General features: G+C 31.4%; 1 protein-coding gene across 1 annotated transcript; it reads left to right on the top strand.

Moving 5' to 3' along the window:
• Positions 1–1,069: 1,069 nt before the first annotated feature.
• Positions 1,070–21,046, top strand: LOC139493419 (trafficking protein particle complex subunit 10-like). The gene is made up of 22 exons (XM_071281815.1): positions 1,070–1,203; positions 2,205–2,286; positions 2,887–3,019; positions 3,559–3,752; positions 5,605–5,800; positions 6,297–6,408; positions 7,260–7,507; positions 7,905–8,051; positions 9,574–9,697; positions 10,026–10,108; positions 10,580–10,671; positions 11,273–11,413; positions 12,848–12,951; positions 13,446–13,936; positions 14,183–14,324; positions 14,540–14,769; positions 15,229–15,329; positions 18,489–18,612; positions 19,022–19,180; positions 19,456–19,633; positions 20,247–20,360; positions 20,764–21,046. The coding sequence occupies exons 1-22, from the start codon at positions 1,179–1,181 to the stop codon at positions 20,964–20,966; spliced, it is 3,423 nt and encodes a 1,140-aa protein (XP_071137916.1). The 5' UTR covers positions 1,070–1,178; the 3' UTR covers positions 20,967–21,046.
• The last annotated feature ends 2,230 nt before the right edge of the window (positions 21,047–23,276 follow it).

The raw sequence follows: 23,276 nt of genomic DNA, 5'->3' as shown, positions 1-23,276 counted from the left end.
ACTAACTGCCTAATTTATCCACAAAATAGTGAACGAGAAACTTAGTAACACAGTAACAAACTACAACCACTGAATCCAGGCTCCTGACTTGGAAATAGGCACATACAGAATGTGACTGCGTCAACTTAAGCATGCTAGTTGGTGTCCAATCCTCCCCTAATCAGGGACAGTGGTGTAATAGTACAGCATAAAGATGATTATGTGGTCATTGAATAAAAAAATCTATAGGGTGTACCAATGCTTTTTTTATAACAAAATCCATACTATAAGTTATTGTACAAGTAATAAGTGATTTATAATTTGAACAAAATGCTACATGTTCACAGACAACGGAATTTATTACAAAGGATAATAATAATATATACTGGAATGGTCCTGGGTCCAATTGATTTTAATATGTTTATGTGATGTATGTTACTGAAATTCTTCTGCAAATACAGGGCCACCCTATATTACCAGTAGAAAGACCCCAATAGATATACATTGTAAGAAGATGTGGTAAGCGTGCCAATGAGACTAGTATCCATTCAAATCACAATTTTCAATTATCTTCAATTTCTACGGAAGATAGGCTGTCAAAATGCTAACATTCCAATTTTCAATAACAGTTAACAGCAAATAGATTCTCACAATAACAGATAACAAAATAGATAATAGTCCTATAACAGCTAACAAAGAATAAGACAATAACAGCTAACAGTAAATATATTTTCAGAATAACAAAGAATTGAAATGCCCCATAACAGCATAATAGTTAAACCCCTTGCCCCCTATGTAATATGGAACTTGAAATATTTGATTTGATATTTTTAAACAAATAAAAGCGTTCAATTAGTACGTCATTATTATTCTTTTTTCTTATCATGCTTCACTGTTTTATTGAGTTTTATTGTCCGAGCCTTGGTAAACAAAAAAAGACAGTTCGCATTAAATAATAAGCTTTAACCAAGGATTTGTATAGTATTAGGCCCTACTATACAAATCATGGCCTTGCTTAAACGAATTCTTAAATATTTTTTTTTTAATAAAACCTGTCGGAAAATATGCATATCCAGACCGGATATATTCTACTTTTTAAATACTATAAATCAACTTCCGGTTAAATTTGTACTTTATTTGGGTTGGATTTTGACAGTTTAGATATATATATTTAGATCATCATTTATACTATATATTTAATGGAAGCAAAGCCAATCGTAACATGTCAGTTTTAATATGCAAATCTTAGAAAAATAACAAATGCATGGCATCTAATCAGATAATCGTTTAGATAAAACTAAGATTGTATGATGTCAGCTTTGCCTTTACTTATAATATAACTATAAGAATAAAAGGAGATGAGATATAAATGCTAGTCAGTAAGACAGCAACCAAACAGCTTAAATGAAACCATTGCTCAATATGCCTTAAAACTCTTATAAATATTGTGGTTGGTTTACACCTTATAGCTAATCCCGGCTGACTGGCCGCTTAAACTTTTGACACATACAACAATCACTTTTCCATTGTGGCGTCAGATATTTTGTATTGTGACGTCAAAATTTTACGGGAACCTGTGTGATATCCAGTAATGGCGGACAAATAGCTATAAGGTGTATTGAGACCAGAGGGACAGTCAAACTCGTACATGTAGATTGAAAATTAGATAAACTGACAACGCCATGGCTAAAAAAAAAACCCAAAAAACGACAAATGTTAGTACACAAGACACAACATAGAAAACTAAAGACTAAGTAACATGAACCCTGCCAAAACCCTTGGTTGATCTCAGGTGCTCCGGAAGGGTAAGCAGATCCTGCTCCACATGTGGCACCCATCATGTTACTTACATTATTACAAATCCAGTAAAGAGTCTTATTTGGTAGGTCAAATTTGTGAAATATCTCCAATTATCATGAATATCTTTACATGTATTGGGATGTAAAGCTTAATTTCTTTTAGGATTCTGATGTCAGCCAAATCAGAAACTTGCTCAAAATAAAACAAAAAAAGGAATTAATAAAGTAGTCAAAGATGTGGACACCTATATCCATGTATACATGTATCATGCGTAAAAAATATTTCATCATGGGACCTTTATCAAGGAAGAAAACTCAATCCTACATAAGGTATAGCATATCAGGATGTTGGCATTTAAAACAATTACTTACAATGCAATACATGTACATGTACCAACATTTATGACCAACAGATTTTTTTTCCAGGTCATGGTGACCAGACAATATTCTCATCATTACATCCGACTCTAGTACAAACATTGCCAAAGGAGACTACAGAATGGAGAAGGTAATATATTACATACATTGAAGTTAATGAATTTAACTAGAAATTAACAGTTACAATGTTCAAGTATCGTTTAAATCATATCAGTGACCAGAAACAGCCCAGAGACAGATGATACATGTCTCCTCCACAATACTTAGGTGTGCCAGCAGGCAGCAGCAGTATTAACCATGTTAGCCAAGACACTAGAGGCTGGTAGTTTGGAATCTCTAACATGTCTAATGCATAAATTTATGACAAAAAATGCCAGTATCTTTGTTTAGTTATAGAATTGTTAACCAAATACAGTGTTCTCCATATAAACTTAACGTAAAGTATTCTGGTGAACAGAACATTATGAAGTGCCATCTTGTTTGTAGAAATTAAAGCATCACATCCATTACACTATCTATAGGGACATCATTTCAGGATAAGCATTACATCGCCATGATGCTGAAAGTAACTTTAAAAAGTCCTTTTAGAAAACACTGAAACACTTGACATATTTAAATACGAACCAGCTATTCATTTCATATCCTATTTGATATATACATATTATAATATCCTTGTTAAGATAATGTTGATAATGAAATATGTTTTATAAAACATTTGTATTTTTGATAGATCATATGGTAGACCACCAAAGACAGTACACATAGAAGCCAGTTTTGTACCCTATGATGAAGATATACTTCCCAAAGAAACAGACAAAACATTAGTCAGCAGGCCGTATTTCCATGTCTTCTGGGTAGATGCTGTACGTTTTAATATTTACCACATTTTCTTTAAAAAACTTTTACTGTTGATTTAATTTGATACTATCTGTTTCAGTATAACTCTGTCATTGTCTGTACAGTTTAATAGCATTTGTTTATTAAACAAAAATTCTCAGAATGTTACTATTCCAAATGTATTCTTTCTCTGCTAATAGTATCAGCAGAGTACAGCAGCTTTTCCTTCAAAATTTCTTTCAACTTGAATTGATAATGATGAATTTTCTATGAATTGTATACTTATAAAAAATTGATTATTTGCTCCTGCTTAATTAATAGGTTGAAATGAGTAGTAAATGTGCCATTGTTAAATAGAAATAATTGTTGGCTATCTTTTACTGAGGTGTTTTACAATGTTGGTTAGTTCTGTAATTTGTTTTTTACAATGTTGGTTAGTTCTGTAATTTGTTTTTTACAATGTTGGTTAGTTCTGTAATTTGTTTTTTACAATGTTGGTTAGTTCTGTAATTTGTTTTTTACAATGTTGGTTAGTTCTGTAATTTGTTTTTTTATACTTTGTTAGGATTTAGAAACATACAAACAGACAGCCAAAGAAGAACTAACAGAATGGCATACTGCTCTGAAAAACAATAACATTCCTGATTGGCTGATTGTGGTTGTCACTAACGATGATTCTAAAGCTAAAACTAAACTACTTCCAAGGTCATCTGTGATAGACAAGGTCAAAAATGATTTCTGTGGTAAACAACCAGATAGGTACATGTAGTGTAACTGAATTTAACTTTATGATAACAATTAGCACTTTGTTCTTTTATGCTCTGTCCATGCTTTAAGATGAAAAGCATTATTTAAAGTGCAGTTCCTTTATGCTGTGTTCTAGCTTTAAGATGAAGAGCAGCAGTTAAGTTCCTTTGTTTTTGGACTTGTCAAGGGATTATACATCTTGAATAAATGCACCACCTCTGTTTTACTTTTCTGAAATAGCAATCAAAGGTGTTACAAAAAGATTTTGCAAACATGCAACAATAAGTGCATGACAACATCAACTAAATATTGTATATCTATTTAGTATTTTTTTAAGGTACAAATGAGTACAAGAAATAAACACTGTAGTTATTAGGACCCAGTTTCTTAGTTTGCATATCATTGAGACTGATTTGTTTCTATTTTGAATGTTATCAGGCCTCGACAATAACGCTTGTCCGATTGTCCGGTACCAGAGGGAAAAAAGGTCGGACAAGTAAAAGCTGTATCAAGCTTGTCCGTCGGGACAAGTACAATTATTCTGCAGAAAATAAATTTAAACCAACTTTAATGAACAAAGTTATTTATTATAAACAAAAACAAGAAAACAAATATTAATTTGACATGTTTCTGTATTCTGTTTATTCAAATACAAAACCTTTTCCTTTAACATGTTTACTTGCAATCGATAATTTTTAACTGGTTCTTTGTCAGGTACTTTTTAACAGGTAAAAGGTATACTATTCTCGGAAACCAGTCTTACTGATCCGAATCAATGATGCGCTTTGTAGGACAGTTCGACACCTCAAAAGATTCAGCTCCAAGTTTAATAGACAGTTTGGCACCGTAGGAGACATATTTAGTAGACATGATTGATAGACAGTTTGACAAGGCAGGAGACATTTCGGGACCAAGACAAATCAGTACCTCATTTTGCTACCTTATTCTGTTCCTTATAATAAATACCATACCGTAATTTTTTCACAAAAATATTTTTTTTTATTTACCTTAAAATTCACAAAATCATATTTGATCATAAGTAGAAGAAAACAATACTTGCAATATGGTGACCTATAGTTGTTAATTTCTGTGTCATTCTGTCTCTTGCAAAGAGTTGTCTCATTGGTAATCAGACCTTATGATGGCTTATCTTCTTCTTTTTATTGATTGCATTTGAATAAACTTTTTTCAACTTAAAAAACAAAACAGAATACAAATCCAATGAGTGTACAGGCCTATCAGATGATGCCTCATGTTTAGAGTCTGATGAGACTAGCATTGATGAAAACTAGAACCTAATTCCTGTGACATGACTAGTTTCGCAGTTGTACTTGACTCATATTTTTGAAAAGTATTTCAAAAGAAATACATCAAATTCTGTTATATTGTTTAAATTCGTTTTGCTCCTTTAATCAACTTAAAATGTAAAAAGGTTATTTTTAATAGAATTTTTTTGGACAAGTAACAATTTCATTCGGACAAGTAACAATTTCATTCGGACAAGTAAATTTTGGTATGTACTTGTCCTACGGGACAAGTTGAAAAAAAAGTTATTGTAGAGGCCTGGTTATGTACAATATTTACACTAATGTATCAGCTTGAGTTTGGTATTCATACTATAAGATTTAAGGTTTTATTATGAAATCTTAGATAGGTCTTGATAAAGTTTGAGACCTAATTTATCAATTATTTCACCAGTGCAGTTTTACAAGCAAATGTTGATTCAAAACTGTTAAATATGTATAACTCCATACCTACCAACTGTCACTATTTGTGGGGGATCAACCCAGATTTCCTCCATGGAGGCTTCCTATTGGAAATTTTGAATGAGCAATTTAATGTTCTCATTTGACAATATTTACAGATGTATTGCTATCACAGATCCATTGAAACAGGAACAAAAAGGCCAGGAGAGTTGGACAGCTTTGTTACAGAGGCTGAGAAACCTATTACTTCAGGCTTATAATAGACATCTATCTAAATATGAGGAGAACATGAGACTGATGAGGGAGAGGAGGAATGAACCTGGATGGGGATTCATACAGTTCTTTCTAATACAGGTATCTGGGACAACTTAAAATTTATAGTGTGTGCTGTTTGGAATTTTTCTATTTTAATTTTTTTCGTGTAAAGTAAGAGTAGTTTTCTGGTTTGTCATCAAAGTAATAAGACTTTTAAAAGTACATGTAAAGTTTGATGCAGTAGTATATGCTATATGATGTCCTCATGCATGTTTAGCTAAAAAGAAATTTTATTTAACTTCTGATAAGATGCCTCTTAAAGATTCCTTAGCTATTCTGGCAATAAAATTTTCATTTTATTCTAAAAACATTTCAATACTCACAAGACAAGTGTATCATTCATTCTTTCCATAGGTGTTTTTTTCTACTTTTTGGAGGAGCACTTCATGTTTCAGATGTTTATTAGATCTAGAAAATAGTTAAATCAATTCCAAGGAGGACCTGGCTGTCATATTTCTATTTAAATACTGATGTTTTTGCAAAATTTACATTCTTTTTTCATGTTTATTTGATGTATATTATAATGTATTTTTAGGAGGAGCTTGCCTTCATGTTTGAGATGCTAGGTCTATATGATGATGCTATGATACAGTATGATGAGTTAGATGCCTTATTTAGCCAGTTTGTCATTACTAAAGTATCAGGCAGTAAGAATAAATTGGCAAATTGAATATATTATTAAAAGACAGGAAAAACAAAGCTTAAGGGAACGTATTTTTAAAGATATTGGTGGGTTAAACCTGGTTTTATAACGAGCTTCAACTTCCATCTTCATGTTAAACTTCTGGTTTAATTATAGTTACTAAAGTTGAGTAGTTTAGACTATATCTTGAATTCAAGTTAAGTATTGCTTTCAGTTCAACTTTGACAACTTTTTTTCATGAGTTATGTCCCTTTCAGAATTTCAAGATAATAGGACTAATTTGCCTTGAACAAAAGTATTTAATTCAACCAAACAAATCAACAACCATGATTGCTCCAATTATTTAAAGGACTTTTGACAATTGTCCTGGATAATAGTTTTAGTCTACTTTGATCAATAGGCTTAATATTTTTAGACATCATTATCAATATATTTTTTTCCATCTCAGCAACTATTTGATTAGTAAAAACACTTCTTTGTCTTCGATAAACTATGTAGTAATTTTTATTTTTTTAAAATAATGTTCTTTATTATCAATTTCATAATTGTATGGAAAAGTGCCATATATTTTGTATATTGACAAAAAAAACTTGGCTAGAAAAGGCTTAACGTGAAAAAGGTATCTACAAAACTTTTCCAGTGTTTAGAAAATGTGTTATACTTATATAACATTTTGAATGTCAAATTTAGGGTAACTTCTCAGACCTAGGAAAGCAAATTCTATGCTAAGTCGATTGTCATATATATGATAAAGGAAAATTACAAATGATTGAAAAAGGGAAACTAATGAAACAATCAAACTACAATTAAGACATACCTTAAACATATTTTTATTAAAGTTGTTTAATTTTGCAGCTGCTGTACCCTGGCTGACAAATAACTTCTTGGAGTGTAAATCATGGGCTGGTATCTCACTACAGAAAGCTATCAACCGTGACAGGCGAGACCAAATAAAAGACAATAAGGCTAGTCTGATAGAGTTTAGGAATTATTTATTCTCTAGACAGTGTGCATTGTTGTTCTTATTAGGGAAGCCATCAGAGGTGTCCAGAAGAGCCATGGAGTTCCTGTATAACACTGTTCTGGAAGTCATAAAACTTAAGGTATGAATTATAATCTTTTCCCATTGCCTGTTACTTAGCTTTCACAATTTTCTTTTCCAAGTTGTATTCAGCAGGAAACTGTTGAAAGGATCGCTAAACAATCATCCCCAATTTCTAAGTCTAATACAACTTAGGTCAATAATTTCTGACATTATTCCTATTTTTTGTTTATATGCAAACAAAAACATATATAACTATTTGTGTACGTTTAGAAATATTCTGTGAAGTCTGTTGAATTAAGATATAATATATCAAATCTAGCTTGATAAATTGTTTTATATTTGTATGATTAAAGGAACACATACCTAACAAAAATATGTAATTTGCATAATGCAGATAAATAATACACAACGTTATATTAGAATAAAACAATCTTAATTTTTATGAATTTTTTTAGATAAGTGTCATTCCTGGAGCATTAGATTGCTGGTCATTTGTGAGTGCATTAGAAGTTCTCCAGACCTGTGAGAAATATGAGGATTTGTACAATCCTGAGCTGTTCTATTTATACAGAGCTACACTTTGGGATCATGCTAGGAAAAAGGTAAGTGTTCCTATAAACAGAGCTAAGAACTACAAGTTACTTGAGACCGAATTTTGTATTGAACTATATGTTAAAAAGTTCTTAGATATAGGAAGATGTGGTGTGAGTGCTAATGAGACAACTCTCCATACAAATAACAATTTAAAAAGTAAACCATTATAGGTTAAAGTACGGCCTTCAACACGGAGCCTTGGCTCAAACCGAACAACAAGCTATAAAGGGCCCCAAAATTACTAGTGTAAAACCATTCAAACGGGAAAACCAACAGTCTAATCTATATAAACAAAACGAGAAACGAGAAACACGTATATATTACATAAACAAACGACAACTACTGTACATCAGATTCCTGAATTAGGACAGGTGCAAACATTTGCAGCGGGATTAAAAGTTTTAATGGATCCAAACCTTATCCCTTGTCCAGAAAACAGTGATTGGTTATAGCAAGAATCCGATGCGATACACTACCTTTAGAAATCGAACGAGGTTGATATCGAAATATTCCAGCCAACCGGAGATTCTGTAAATTATGCAACTCGAATATGACTGAAGATGAAAACCACTTTTTGCTTTTGTATGACTGTTACTCTGCTAAAAGAAACAAACTCAGACAAGAACTCACCTCTGTTAACTTTGACTCCCCAGAAGAAGCACTTAAAGAACTGTTAACAAGCAACCTGAAAACGGTGGCAAACTTTGTCATAAACTGTTATACTAAAGATTAATATTCCTATACACAAATGTGCAAAGATGGTCTCCACCCTTGTAGACAACTTTTCTCATGCACGCACGACTTTAAATACTAACGGAACTTTTTACTCTATTTTTATTACAATTAGCCTGCTACCTGTACTCGAAAATTTCATACGCCTGTCATACATAAATATATTTCATATCTCTATACATAGTTTTATTTTTTGATATTGTTAGGGAAAAGGTAAGAGATTTATTTGCATAGAGCCATACTTTGAATATTGAATTAAAAGTCGGATTTAAAACTAAATCCTGTTCTCATCATACAGCCATATCTGCCACAGATTAGACAGAAATATAGATTCCACAACTGCAACAAGTGTGTTACGATATTTGTCCACTCGAGACAGTTAAAATTTAATATTTAAAGCGCGAGGCTTTGCCAAGCATTTTAAATAGTTAAAATTTAACTGTCGAGAGTGGAGAAATATCATAATACACTAGTTATATTGGTGGAATCTGTTTCTCTAATGATTTTTATCCTTCTTTTTCAAAGATTTGAAGAAAGTTGTGTACTTTTAATGTGACGTCATCAGGCATGGTCGCCTTTTTTCATGACGTCACAATAGGAAAAATCAGAAGAAACAAAGAAAATTTAACGTCACAATAAAATTTCGACCAATCATTTGCTGAGAATAAATTTTTCACTAGAGATTAGAAATATTTTTCTCACACCGGTCAGGAAATGTGAAAATAGCATGAAAATTAGAGAAAGAAAAGACCAACATTTTAGTTCACTAAACCATACTTAATTATTTTATATTGATAGCTGTACAGTTTAGGAGAACTATGTGGTTTGATGCCTGAAGATGATGTACAGCCTAGGTCAGAACAGTTGACAATGGTGTTAGACTTAACCTCTGGTATGGGAATAGCAGAAGAAAATGATGCAGGTATATTTTATTAAGATTTATTTAGATGTTAATTTGAATGTAAGAAAAATAATATGGAAAGATACTGAAAAAAAGAATCCTAATATTAAATGCATTCTATAATTTGTTGAATTAATTGCTCCCATCTACATTAACAAGGTGTACTGACATCCATTTAAACAAAAAAATCGGTTATATGACATGAAAATGGCAGTACAGGAGTGAAATGGAATTTTTAAATGCTTTAAGTCAGCAATTCATAAACCGTGCATTTTAATGTATATTGAATAAAGAAAATTCATCTACACTTAAAAAATTTCATTCTTATGTTTTGTTTGTTTTTATCTAGTTAATGTAAACAACCAGCCAAGACCTAGAGATAAACTGAGAGAGGCTCTTTCATCAAAGGACTCATTCCAGAAAATTTATTTGGTAATATTTCCAATAGCTTTACAACAAGTGTGTAGAATTTTCAGCACTTAGATTATTTGTCTTAGTGCATATGAATTATTTAGTATAGACTTGGAGTGATAGTCTGATATAGCTTTCTCTTTAATGAACATACAGAAAATATAACGATATGTTTCATAATATTTTTCTGAAGAAAATATTACAAGTGTATATATTTGTACATTGTCTGTCTAGTTAAAAGATAAAATGATCTTATTAGAAAATTTCTTTTTCTTATTTTCATAATAGTCTTTTTGATATTGTGTCTAACCTTCTAAAAGTTGGAAAATGGTTGAAAGTTTTCATTCAAGTAATTTCACCTTTTATTGCAAAGAAATTGTAGCAGAATCATAACTTTGAGATAAAAAAAAGGGCTCTCATCTTATTTACAAATAATGTGGCTTTAGGATATTTTGAAAAAGAATATTCAAATATTTGTTGTACTTATTACAGGAGCTGTTAGAGCAGGCAATGGGAACATTTAAACATATCGGCAGATACAGATGTGCTCGTCTTATAACCAAAGATTTAGCTTTATTTTATATGTAAGTTCTAACAGGAATTTGATATGCCTTTCTGGTGATATTAACAATTTCTTTTAATATTTCTGTGAATGCTCTGTAATTTCACACATAATCTTGTTGTTGAAAATAACCAGTCATAAGTTAAATATCTGTTAATACATAACCATTTATTTGGAGATGAATCTTATACATGGAAAGACAGAATATAAGTATTGCAGAAATACTGTTAGATGTCTAGTAAATTGCCACTAGAGCCTTAATACTTAGAAAATGTTACATCTCTCTTCTCACTTGCAAGACACCCCCTTTCATTCTTTTATAACCATGAAAAGCCTGTAAAGTTTCTGTATACATGAATTACAACAGTATTGACCTAGAAGCTGGCAAGAATATGCAATACACAATTTTTGTAAGGAAAGCTATTGCTAAAACTTTTTAAAAAAGTGTAAGGAAATTTTTATTAAAATTAAAGAATACAAAATTAATGTAGTGTAACATTATGTTTTCTTTTAAATTGAATTCAGACACATTTCAAATTCTGAAATGAAATCTGTCAGTATGTTAATTATTGATAATATTTTTTTTAGAATAAATATGAATGCCATATTGTTTTAATTCATAGGCGAATGGGTCATCCAGAGAAAGCTGAGAATTATTTATCAGAGGCTGTGAAGAGCTACCATCAAGAGGGATGGTCCCAGTTGAGTGAGGGTACCAGACTCGACCTAGCTAGATGTCAAGATAAGCTCAAAAACAAGCATAAATATCCTTTTGTACACAGAAACAGATGAAATGAATTATGTTTACCTCTATAGTCCAGTCAAACAAAGATTGAACCTCAAACTAAATGCAACAGAAAATGTTTTAGTTTTAATCTAATAGCTAATAATAAACCCTATATATATGTACTGAAAAAAGTGTCCCATAAAATCTAAATTGAGGAAAACTCAAAACCTGTATTTTTAATTTCATATGGAAATTAACATTGGAAAGGGAGATAACTCTACAAAAATGAGTTTTGTGTCAGTTTTTGGTTGGTTTACATGTAAAGTATGATACTTTGATAGGTTCATATTCGACTATATTATATAATCTCCTGCTCATGAAATAAACAAGAGCAAAGTTTTATGGGCATTTTTTTTCTTTGCACATTTTCATTCAAGAAGTTGCAAATTTATCACTTTGTGACCATTTTGAAAAAATAATGTGAATATTTGGTATTGGTTATATCTGTAAATTAAGTTTTTTCAGCATCTTGCTTAATAAAAGAAACTTTCAACCACAAAAAGAAAAATATATGCGTACTCAGTTTTATTTAATTTGAGATTCTTTACCTTGACATGCTGAAAAATCTAATAAATGGTCAACGAATGAATTATGATATCTAGGTTGTAGCTTGATAAAAAACATGAGAACACCTTAAGAGTTGTTTGTTTTACTCTAAAGACGGCTAAAATATAAAAAATCACTACATTCTGTTGAAAAGAAGCTGTAAAATTATAATTTGTATCTAATTTTATTGATATTTCTGTCTTTTTTTGCAGAGTTATCTCCCATTTCAATGCAACTCCCATAGGAATTTAAAAAAAATGATTTTTAAGTTTTCCTCAAGTTGAATTTTTGTTGGACTTTTTTCTGTGTATACTTGGGATATAATGTTAAAGATTACAACTTAAAAATCAACTGTTGCAATTGCTTCAAGGTTAGGGTCAAATTAATACTAGATTGACTGGACTACTAGGCTTATTTAAGAGCAAAAGACTCATCAATTACGCTTGAATAATAAAAGTAAAAAAGGTGTAATTAAGTAGAAAGTTGAAGACGAGATAAAAGTTAATATTTTTATAGATTGACAGTACAAAACATTTATATATATAGATATTGTACTGATAACTTGAGCATGCAATTACAACTGTTGCAGTAAAAATTTCAGTCTGACCTCAATCATTTACAAAGTGCATTTAGTCTTCAAGTTAAAGGAATGTTGTAGATACTGTCAGAAACTCTATTGTCAAGTCTATATCCTTCTTGGTTGTCTTTATTTGGAAAAATTGATGAAATATGTTATTTAACTCGGCAGCAGCTATGGACATGTAGTTTATTTTGGTTGCCTGATTAAAAAACCCTGCTGTTTTGTTCTGAAATTAGAAATAACTATTGCAATTGATGTAAATATTATAAACCTTGACAAAGAAACATTTTTACAGACAGCATTATACATAGCAAGTAGTTCAACATTACCAGAGGCAGATAGAAGAAAGTACTTGGAAAGGTTATATGAAGAAGCCAAAAACAGTACAGGTATAAAATTACAATGCACATAAGTGTAGTTTAATTTTGTGCATATAATGTTTGTGTACGGAACAGAAAATATCAGGCCTTCAGTATTGAATAAAGGCTACATTGTGAAAATAGAGACTTTCATTGTCATCCTCTCTGTACATTTTATACTGGTATATTTATTTTGCTGGAGTTATTTCTACCATTGCACATTCATGCCTACATTTCTGACATCATTTTAACAGAGCAACTTACTTTCAGAATCACACAAGATTATCTATGTAGTGCAAATTTAGAATAGAATTAAAAACTTTTATGTCATTTAGTATGGTAGAGAATTGTCTCATTGGTATGACATATGAAGTGCAAAAATAATATTTTGTTAGTAGTTCAATCATAAAAGGCCAAAAAACTTAGAACAAGCTTACAGCAAAAGCTATATGCATATGAATATTTTAAAGCGATAAATTCTGTTTTAAATATTAAACTGTAAGAAATGATCTTTTCTATTATAGAAACTAGTCCCCTGAAAGCAAGTCCATTGATTACTGTGGAGGAAATGTCATTTACCAAACCTGAAGTTTATATAAATCATGTGGTAGAAGTGGAGTTGAAAATTAAAAACAAAGGACCATGTGATGTATCATGTGATCAAATATGTCTGTCATTCACTCAAGTCAAATCTAGTCAGAATACTAAGCCAGTAGTCAGTCGACAAGCAAGTGACACAAGTCTTACAGAAAATGTAGCAAACTGTAGACCTATATCTAAACCTACTGCTAATATGATACCGTTACAAGAGAACATCGAAGGGAGTCTTAAAAGTCCTGTACTGTGTGGGGTGTCTTGTTTTCAGTCTAAAGATTTACTTAGGAGGGTAGATAGTGCTGGTAGTAAGACAATAACCAAACAGCCAGCTGTAAAGAAGGAGGATTATGCATTGTGTATTTCTGGACAAGATATAATTCTGAAACCTGGAGAGAATGTCATTGTTTTGTCAAAGAAGGTAAACTTTCTCATTTTGAATTCTTACCTGTACAGTACCTTGTCTGTTTATAATTCAACAAACTTTTTCCTCTCGGTCAACTTATTTAAAAACTCTTCTACAAAACCAATTGGTGAATATTTAACATGTATTTTTCATAGATCATGGTCTGGGCCACTCAAAAATTCAAAAATGATTGAAAATTTACCAATCTAAAACATTTATGTTCTGATATTCAAAAAGAAATTGTTGTTGTTTTCTTTGCAGATTGAAAAAGTGGGAGTGTTTAGAACAAATCAGTTTTGGGTAAAGATTGGAAACCTAGATTTGATTAAGACATTGGATGTACAGACCAGTTTTACCTCATCTTACCATCAGCCTCTTTGTCAGATTAACCCTACTTGTAGAGGTACAGTGAAATAACACAACTTTTAACTTTGGAATAAAAGAAAATAATTGCATATAATACCAAAGGAATCTGCTTAACAATTTATTTTGATGTTTTACAAATATGTATTTGATAACTGGAGAGTTGCAATGTTTATAACTATGGATGGAAGAATTGGTGAGATATGTTTGATATATTGTCAATGTTACTGGTTTTTTTTTTCTTTTTTTTTTCAGATAAATTGATAATGGGTATAGAAAATGAGGTGGAACTCAGCATAGAAAATAGCAATCTTAATCTGGAAACTGGACAGCAATTAGAAGTTGTGACCTCCTCTGATTTACAAGTTAAAACATCTGATGGTAGCAGATTTCTTACCATTGATGAAAGTACAAAAGACAAATCTTTGAAATTTAACTTCACACTTTATCACGACATTATTGAAAGTGAAAGTATTGATTTTATGGTATGTTCTTGTCATATTCATTACTTTACATATTATTATTTCAAAATTTAAAGCAATGTTTTTTTAAAATGTGAATAATGTCATTTGAGGAATATTGAAAATGGTGTGGTGTTTTAATTTTTATGGAAATAAGGTTCTACATTATAAACACGAGTCACATTGATAAATCTGGCATTTTTGTTTTTGTGAAGATTCACTGTTACAAATGCAAACATTCCATTTTGAATTAACACTAGGTTTTATGACTTAGTTATGTAATTTCATTAATTTAGGTCTGTTGGTGGTAGATAAATCATTGTACCACAATTTTAAAATTAATTGTTTCATACAAATCAAAATATAAAATTAAAGAATGATAACAGTTGTTAAAGTTATGTTTCCTGACTTTAAGAAATGAAAACTGGTACCATATAATTTAAATGCTTTCTCATTGTCTTTTGTTTATTGTTTTCTTTGTAGATAAAAATAGCCTGTGACAGATTTCCACAGCCATTACTCACAGGTGTAACATTTGTCTCACCTCTGCTTGCTTCACATAAAGTACATACAGCCAACAAAAGGTAATATATTGTGGGTGTTTAAGTGCTTATAGAATAGACTTTATACTACTTTTAAATTTAATATTTAAAGAAAGAAAAATGTTTTAAATGGCTACTCCAATTTCAAATTATTTTCCTTGATCCATGAAATGTGGAAAAAATTAACTGGATCATTATTTATATATTCTAAGTTTATAACAATTTAAAGCCCAACTTTCAATAGAAGCAGACATTATGTATTATTCAGTTTGTGAGTCTGTCTTATTTCAGGTTTAAGTTTTTGTTTTAGGCCAACTAAAATTAATTAGTAGATTTTCATCCAAATTTTTGAAAAAAATGGGGCGGGTGGGAGGATTTTATTTTTTAAATTTTATTTCATATGAAACCCTTTTGTGACGAGTTCTTCATATATGCATGTGTAATGATAAGCTTATATCATGTATACACAAGTATGAGGAATCTTACATAATTTTTGCAAGAAAAAAAAGTTGTCGTTTAATGACTCCGTTGTGCCTTAAAATGGGACATTTGCTGTTTGTCAACATAAAAATAAAATGCGTATGTTAGTTGACTTTTTGTCATAAATCATAGCCAGAAATTAATAGTGCTTTTGCTAATTAATATTCATAATATGTAAATGAGAATTGTACCATGTGACAATAGTTTGAACTGGACTGGCTTTAGACTGGTTCCCAATCGCAATATTCAGTATGTTACACATATACCAATATAAGAGAGAGTATGGCTAATATCTAATACCTGGAACGTAGTACCGTGAACCAGGATAAACTGGCTTGATATCAATAAAATCTTTAAAACACGGATATTATAAGTGTCCCGTCACAGAGTCCTTATTTACAATCACTTTGATATTTCCGTAAAGTTGTCAGGCGGTCAAAATCAAAACAATGAACGTGAATAGGGAATTTTCCATGTTTTCGTGACTTTATTCTTTTTGAAATAGGGGCATTTTAACTTTACCTGGGAACCTAGAGTTCAACAACTACACATACAAGGTTTGGACTTGCTTATTCTTTGGACATTCAAGTTACAAATTTCACCCCGGCAACCTGTTTTTCTAATGACCTTATAAGCCAATTTTCAACACGAAGTTTGCAAGTTTGACATTTCAGACATTTCAGCCTGTATTTTACATTGCAATGTTAAAAACCTCTCGCTTCGTTTTTAAAATAGCTCAGGAACCTTGATTTTTGTAACAATAGTCATTATGTTTCGTTTAAATGCGCTGTGTATATTGTTTTGTATATTTATTTTCTGCCCCGGCAAACTGTCTATCACTTACATTAAAATGAAAACAGACATTTTTTTTCAAAATTCCCTATCATTTTAATATAGTTTTCGTGACCCATGTCCGATTTCTTTAGTATAATATTCAAAAAAGCAAAGTGGCGTTGATTTCTGGATATGTCTAACAAGGTCTTGCTGGCGTTTCAATATCTTTAATACAGTCATGTTTTCTGTATCACTGGTTTCCACGAATCTTGCGCTTTGGATATCATTCACGGTTTAAATTTCCTGAAACAGTCATATTGCATAAATAAAAAAATCTGCAGTTTTCTAATCACAGAAATTTGTGACATACTGCTATTTGCGGTCTTGGAAAGAGTGTTTCTCGTAACATGAATATTTCACGTCATTCTCCTAATCAATCTTTACTCTCGGAAAATGATGTTGTCATCATAGAGCAGCAGAATATGTCGACTTTATTATTTTAGTCAGATTTACTCAAGGAAAAAAACCAAAATTTGAAAACGGAAGCTTTGAATGAAAGAAATTTTAATGATTACTGGTAACGGAAATGAACACATCTGGAAATCGTAAATTTTATAAAATAAAAAAAATCGGGGTGGGACAATTTCATAGTGGTGGGCGGGGATGAAAATCTATCAATTAATTTTAATTAGCCTTATTGTTGAGCCTGCGATTTTTGTTGCAGAAAGCTTGACATAGGGATAATGATGTGGTGGCAGAGGTGTTAGTTAACTTCTTAAAAGCTTTATATTTTAGAAAAGGTGGAAGACCTGGATGCTTCATACTTTGTATATGAATTAAATTCTGTCTTATTATAACTATATTTGGTATGTGCGTACCTTGCAAGGTCCTCATGCCTGTCAGACAGTTTTCACTTGACCTCGACCTCATTTCATGGATCAGTGAACAAGGTAAAGTTTTTGTGGTCAAGTCAGTATCTCAGATACTATAAGCAGTATGTCTAGTATATTCGGTGTATGGAATGATTGTAAGGTGTACATGTCTAGCTGACAGGTGTCATCTGACCTTGACCTCAGATTCATGGTTCAGTGGTCAAAGTTAAGTTTTTGAGTTATGGTCTTTTTATCTAATACTATATGCAATAGGTCAACTATCTTTGGTATATGGACACATTTTATGATCTCTATGTCAGTCCTGCAGATTTTATTTGACCTTGACCTCATTTTCACGGTTCATTGGTCAGTGTTAAGTTTTTGTGTTTTGGTCTGTTTTTCTTAAAATATAAGCAATAGGTTAACTATATTTGTTGTATGGAAGAATTGTTAATAGTACATCACTGCCTGGCATGGTTCATCTGACCTTGACCTCATTTTCATGGTTCATTGGTCAATGATTAGTTTTCTTTGTTAATGTTAAGTTTATATGACTGTGTTCACTCTTGTTTAGATATCACGAGGTTGCGTTTTCGATTAAATATACGCAGAACTAGGGTTTTGACTAAAATTTCATGGTTTACTGATCAGGTAAAAGTTAAAGGTGGTTTACCATTAAGTTGTGGTCCTATCATCATAAAACTTAATACATATGTTCACTATGATCTGAAATAATGGACAAATTATGGTTTTAACAAAGGTTTATGGCAGTGGCGGATCCAGGGGGGGTTCCGGGGGTGCGCACCCCCCCTTTATTTTTGCCGATCAATGCATTTGTATCGGGACATATGTTTTGCACCCCCCCTTTGCCCTGGGTGCCCTGGGTTAGCACCCCCCCTTTCGAAAATTCCTGCATCCGCCCCTGTATGGGTAACTGTGGCATGGTGTTTTATGGTCACATTTTCTTGTTTCTTAATTTATTTTTCTTAAAAAAATACATGAAATCCTATAGATAGATTTAGCATGTTTAGAAGCATTTCTGAAAACATTTTATGCTTGCATCTTAATTTTTCAGGAAATACCTACAGATAGCTCTGGAAGGACATTCTGATAGTAGTTTTACTCTACAGGACCCAACAGCTTCTACAACTAACAAAGATGTAGAATTTATATGTCTCAGCAAGCCGGATCAGAAATGGGTGAATATTGAAAAACATATATATGTTATTGGTGAATAATTACTTCAGTAAAAGTACAACACAATGTCTGGGTTATTCTTTTAGTTTGATAACATTTAAAAAGTCTTAGGCATGAGAACTATCACATTTACTATATTTATACCATTTACGATAATACCACATCTTCTCATGTTTATTTTATAGAGATTAAAAATGCTTTTGAAATATAGTAATCATTTTGAAGTCATGGAGACTTGTATTAAACAGTATAAGGAAAAATATTCTTTGAATTAATCTTACATTTGATTTGGCACTTTAATGTCATGATTTAAAAAGAATACAATCATTTAGGTATATGCTGTAATGGGTGGGAACAGTTTAAATTTTAACATTACACCTAAACTCTTATCCACACTATGATATGTTTTAGAATGTGTATAAAAGCCAACGTGTGTCCTACCTTTGGGAATTGAAGTGTAATACAGAAAGTGTGATGTCACTTCCTGTCTTCTTCCATGTCAACTATATCTGCTCTCTAGAACAGAAACAACGGACTTTCAGTTACACATGTCAAATTGATAACTTTAGGGTAAGATATTAAAAGATTTACCTCGTATGGTGTTTTTTTATCAGTGTTGTCAAAATATACTTCTGTCTAAAATTTTAAATGTTTGATAAGTTTTCCTCATTTAAGTGTTTATCTGCATTTTCATAGTCTACTCATTTCATCTATGGCATGTGCAAAAGGCTTTTCAGATTTTTTATGGAAAATTTATCTTTACATATTTTATGCGTAATAACATGTGTGTATTTTAAGATGAATTATATATAAATCTGAAATTTGATAATGTCTTTTTATATCAGACTCAGTACCATGTTCGAGTCACAGTTACACCACAAGGAGAAAATAAAAACTGTCAAATGAGTGTCCTGTCCTATATGAAAATAGAAGTAACATCAATGTACTCCAATTATACTGAGGACAGAGTACTATATCGAGTGGATGATGACTCATTCTGGGCGGTCTCTGGTAAAAGTGCAGGTATACTCAAAAACACTTTATTCTTCATATTTATTGAAAATTATATCTGTAGATACAATGTCAGGACTAAAAGAATATGAACAATAAATGTTCTGCCTTTGTTATCTAATACATGATTTAGTTTTCTAGATAAAAATACTGTGATAGCTTGATTGCCTTGAGAGCAGGTGGTTGTGTGTTCTATTCACCACCTGGTTAAATAAGAGAGTTTTACATATAAGTATTTGCTTCTTCTCTGCTAAGCACATGTCATTAATGAGTAAGATCAAAGACTGGTTAGCTAATCACCAAAATGTGTTCAAGTAGAGTGACATGCCTTTCTGAGGACTGTTTCCTTGTGTACAAGCACGTGAAAAATCCTGTTCCGCATGTTGGTCTAGTCCATAGCAGGTTTTATATTTATATCTCATTAACAGGTGCTTTAATTTGCTGTTTGACATTAAAGAGCTATTTCCCATCAGCATCATTATAAACAAATAGATTGTTCTTGCATTGCTGTTTAAACTATTGTTAAAAAGTCTTTTTCTTTTTTAGTAATACATTATAAAGAAATCAATGGGAAAGCATGATTTTGAAAAAATATAAATGTAAATAGCAGTTATCTATTTTGTAGGTTTACTTAACATAGCTAATGGTCACGGCTCTATAGAGATTGATGTGATGGCAATCACGGCAGGTCACCTGCCTTTACCTAGAGTTACTTTATGTCAATATAAAGAGAACACAGGTTGGTACTAGGTGCTATTGCAAGTTACATAATTTATAAAGATATATGAGTAAATATATGTCCAAGCTTATGAAATGATCTCCCCTAATACCTGAGTTATATCCCCTTATGTGGCAAAGTTGAAAAAATTGAATCAAACAAAAATAAAGTATTTCATAAAAAACAGTTATAAATCTGATAAAACACATAATTTTCTATATTAATATGAAAAATCTTACACATGGATAACATACTACTTTCAAAATTTGAAGATCTAGACTTAATTGTTATCTGCTACTTCAAATTCCTATTGTTATCAATAAATTTTCAAATTTAAACTTTTTTTTTTCTTCACATATGTAGATGCATAGAAGATTATTGGTTCTAGTGATATGTTTATTTATGATCATTTTTGTTATTACAGAAATAGTCAAACAGGAGAGTGTTGATTCTGAACCTCCACCCTCACCATTACCACAAAAGACTGTTCAAGACAATTTACTTCCATTCCAGCAGGGACAGGTCTACTATGCCAGTATTGCTAAACAAGTGCATGTGTACCCAAATTCTATAAATAGTCACATGGAAGCTGTAATAGACAATAAGTTAACAGATGTAAAAATATAAAATTTATTATTATAAAACTTTATACATATTTAATTCTTTCCATTTTATCTGTGATAATATAAAATAAAGATGTACACATTTGTTGTATTTTATTTCACACATGGCCCTTTAGTATTAGATTAATGTAGATGCAGTATTTTAATCAAATGGATTTTTCTAAAAAGCCAGATCACATTTAAAAGTAAAATAAAGTGATTCTATATGTGCTGTCCAAAGTTAATAGCTTGTAATTGAAAGTGATTCTGTATGTGCTGTCCAAAGTCAGTAGCTTATAATTGAAAGTGGTTGTTGTTTGTTGCTTTATATCTTAATTTAATTTGTTTTTCATCTATTGTTTTGTACATAAATTCGACTGTTATTTTTCTTTCGTTTGAATTGTTTTGCTCGTGTCATTTTTGGGACTTTCATAGATTAATTACTGTGTCTTAATGGTTTTTGCTCATTGATGAAGGCCATATGATGATCTAAATTTATTATCTTCTATGTCACTTGGTTTGTGGTTTAGAGTTGTCTCATTGATAATCATATCACATCTTCTTATTTTTTCTCATCATTTTCTTATAAAAGATTTAAATTTTCTGTTTAATAGGAAATCTTCTCCAAGAGTAAAGGAATAAAGTAAGAGTCCTCATACATGTCATGAAAAAATTCTAAAACATAGAGAACACCAGCATAAGTGTAAGACCTGGAAATCTAGGAATCCCAAGTATAAGATTCCTATGTTAGAATCTGAGATGAAGAGCTTGGAATCATAAAATAAAAGAATCTTTGATTTCAAAATCTTGTCAGTGTTTAATTTTTCTTGCACCCATTTAACATTGAAGCAGATTAAAAAAAAATCAAAAGAAGAGGGAAAAGGTAGTTTAAAGTGTGTATGCCGATCACTAGGAAGTTGGATGGGATGAGATAACATCTGTCTTTACCAAATATGTACTTATACATAAAATTGAGAAAGGAAATGGTGAATATGTCAAAGCGACAACCACCCGACCATAGAGCAAACAACAGCCGAAGGCAACCAATGGGTCTTCAATGTAGCGAGAATTCCCGCACCCGTAGGTGTCCTTCAGCTGGCCCCTAAAATATGCATAATAGTACAGTGATAATGGACGACATACTAAACTCCGAATTATACACAAGAAACTAAAATTAAAAATCATACAAGACTAACAAAGGCCAGAGGCTCCTGACTTGGGACAGGCGCAAAATTGCGGCGGGGTTAAACATGTTTATGAGATCTCAACCCTCCCCCTATACCTCTAGCCAATGTAGAAAAGTAAAACAATAACAATACGCACATTAAAATTCAGTTCAAGAGAAGTCCGAGTCTGATGTCAAAAGATGTAACAAAAGAAAATAAATAAAATGACAATAATACATAAATAACAACAGACTACTAGCAGTTAACTGACATGCCAGCTCCAGACCTCAATTAAACTGATTGAAAGATTATGTCTTCATCATATGAATATCAGGTACAATCCCTCCCGTTAGGGGTTTAGTATCATACTATCATAAAATATATGAGAAGAACATAACCCGTGTCATGCCAACAACTGTTTTTTTTAGAAATAAATGTGTTTAGTTCCGATGCAAAGACCCTATCAGTGAATCAATGTTAAAGCCAAAATATGCAATCTTTAATGACCTGACAACAGTATCGTAACTATACCCCCTTTTAATAAGTCTATTTAAAGGTTTTGTTAGTTTCTGAGGAGAATACTGACATTTTTGTGCTTTATAAAGAATATTTCCATAAAATTTTGGATGTGAAATACCTGAACGTATAAGATGTCTGCATGTTGAGTTATATTTACGAATTATTTCCTTATACCGGTGATAAAATTTAGTAAATGTTTTGACCAGTTTGTGATATCGAAAACCCTGGTGTAATAATTTTTCAGTAATACATAAATTTCTCTCGCTAAAATCTAATACATTGTTACATACACGAGCGAATCGTACAAGTTGAGATATATAAACACCATAAGATGGTGACAAGGGAACGTCACCATCTAGAAATGGATAATTAACAATAGGAAATGAAAAATCATCTCTTTTATCATAAATTTTTGTATTAAGCTTCCCGTTTATGATATAGATATCAAGATCGAGGAAAGGGCAGTGGTCATTGTTATCATTAGCTTTATTTAAAGTAAGTTCTACAGGATAAATTTCTTTAGTATACATACTGAAGTCGTCATTATTTAGAGCCAATATATCATCCAAATATCTAAAAGTATTGTTAAATTTTTGTATCAAATGTTGTTTTGATGGGTCTTTGCTAATTTTAGTCATAAATTGTAACTC

Source organism: Mytilus edulis, chromosome 10, assembly GCF_963676685.1.
Source record: "Mytilus edulis chromosome 10, xbMytEdul2.2, whole genome shotgun sequence".
Classification (NCBI taxonomy): Eukaryota; Metazoa; Mollusca; class Bivalvia; order Mytilida; family Mytilidae; genus Mytilus; species Mytilus edulis.
Note: the sequence above shows the minus strand (reverse complement) of the source record. Positions and strands in the feature narration are given on the sequence as shown.

Bases quoted from the DNA above. Each gene is read 5' to 3' on its own strand.
- LOC139493419 (XM_071281815.1), top strand. From the start codon at position 1,179: ATGGAAGCAAAGCCAATCGTAACAT. The intron at 13,937-14,182 runs GTAAACTTTCTC...TTTTCTTTGCAG, and splicing joins TCATTGTTTTGTCAAAGAAG to ATTGAAAAAGTGGGAGTGTT. The intron at 15,330-18,488 runs GTAATATATTGT...TTAATTTTTCAG, and splicing joins GTACATACAGCCAACAAAAG to GAAATACCTACAGATAGCTC.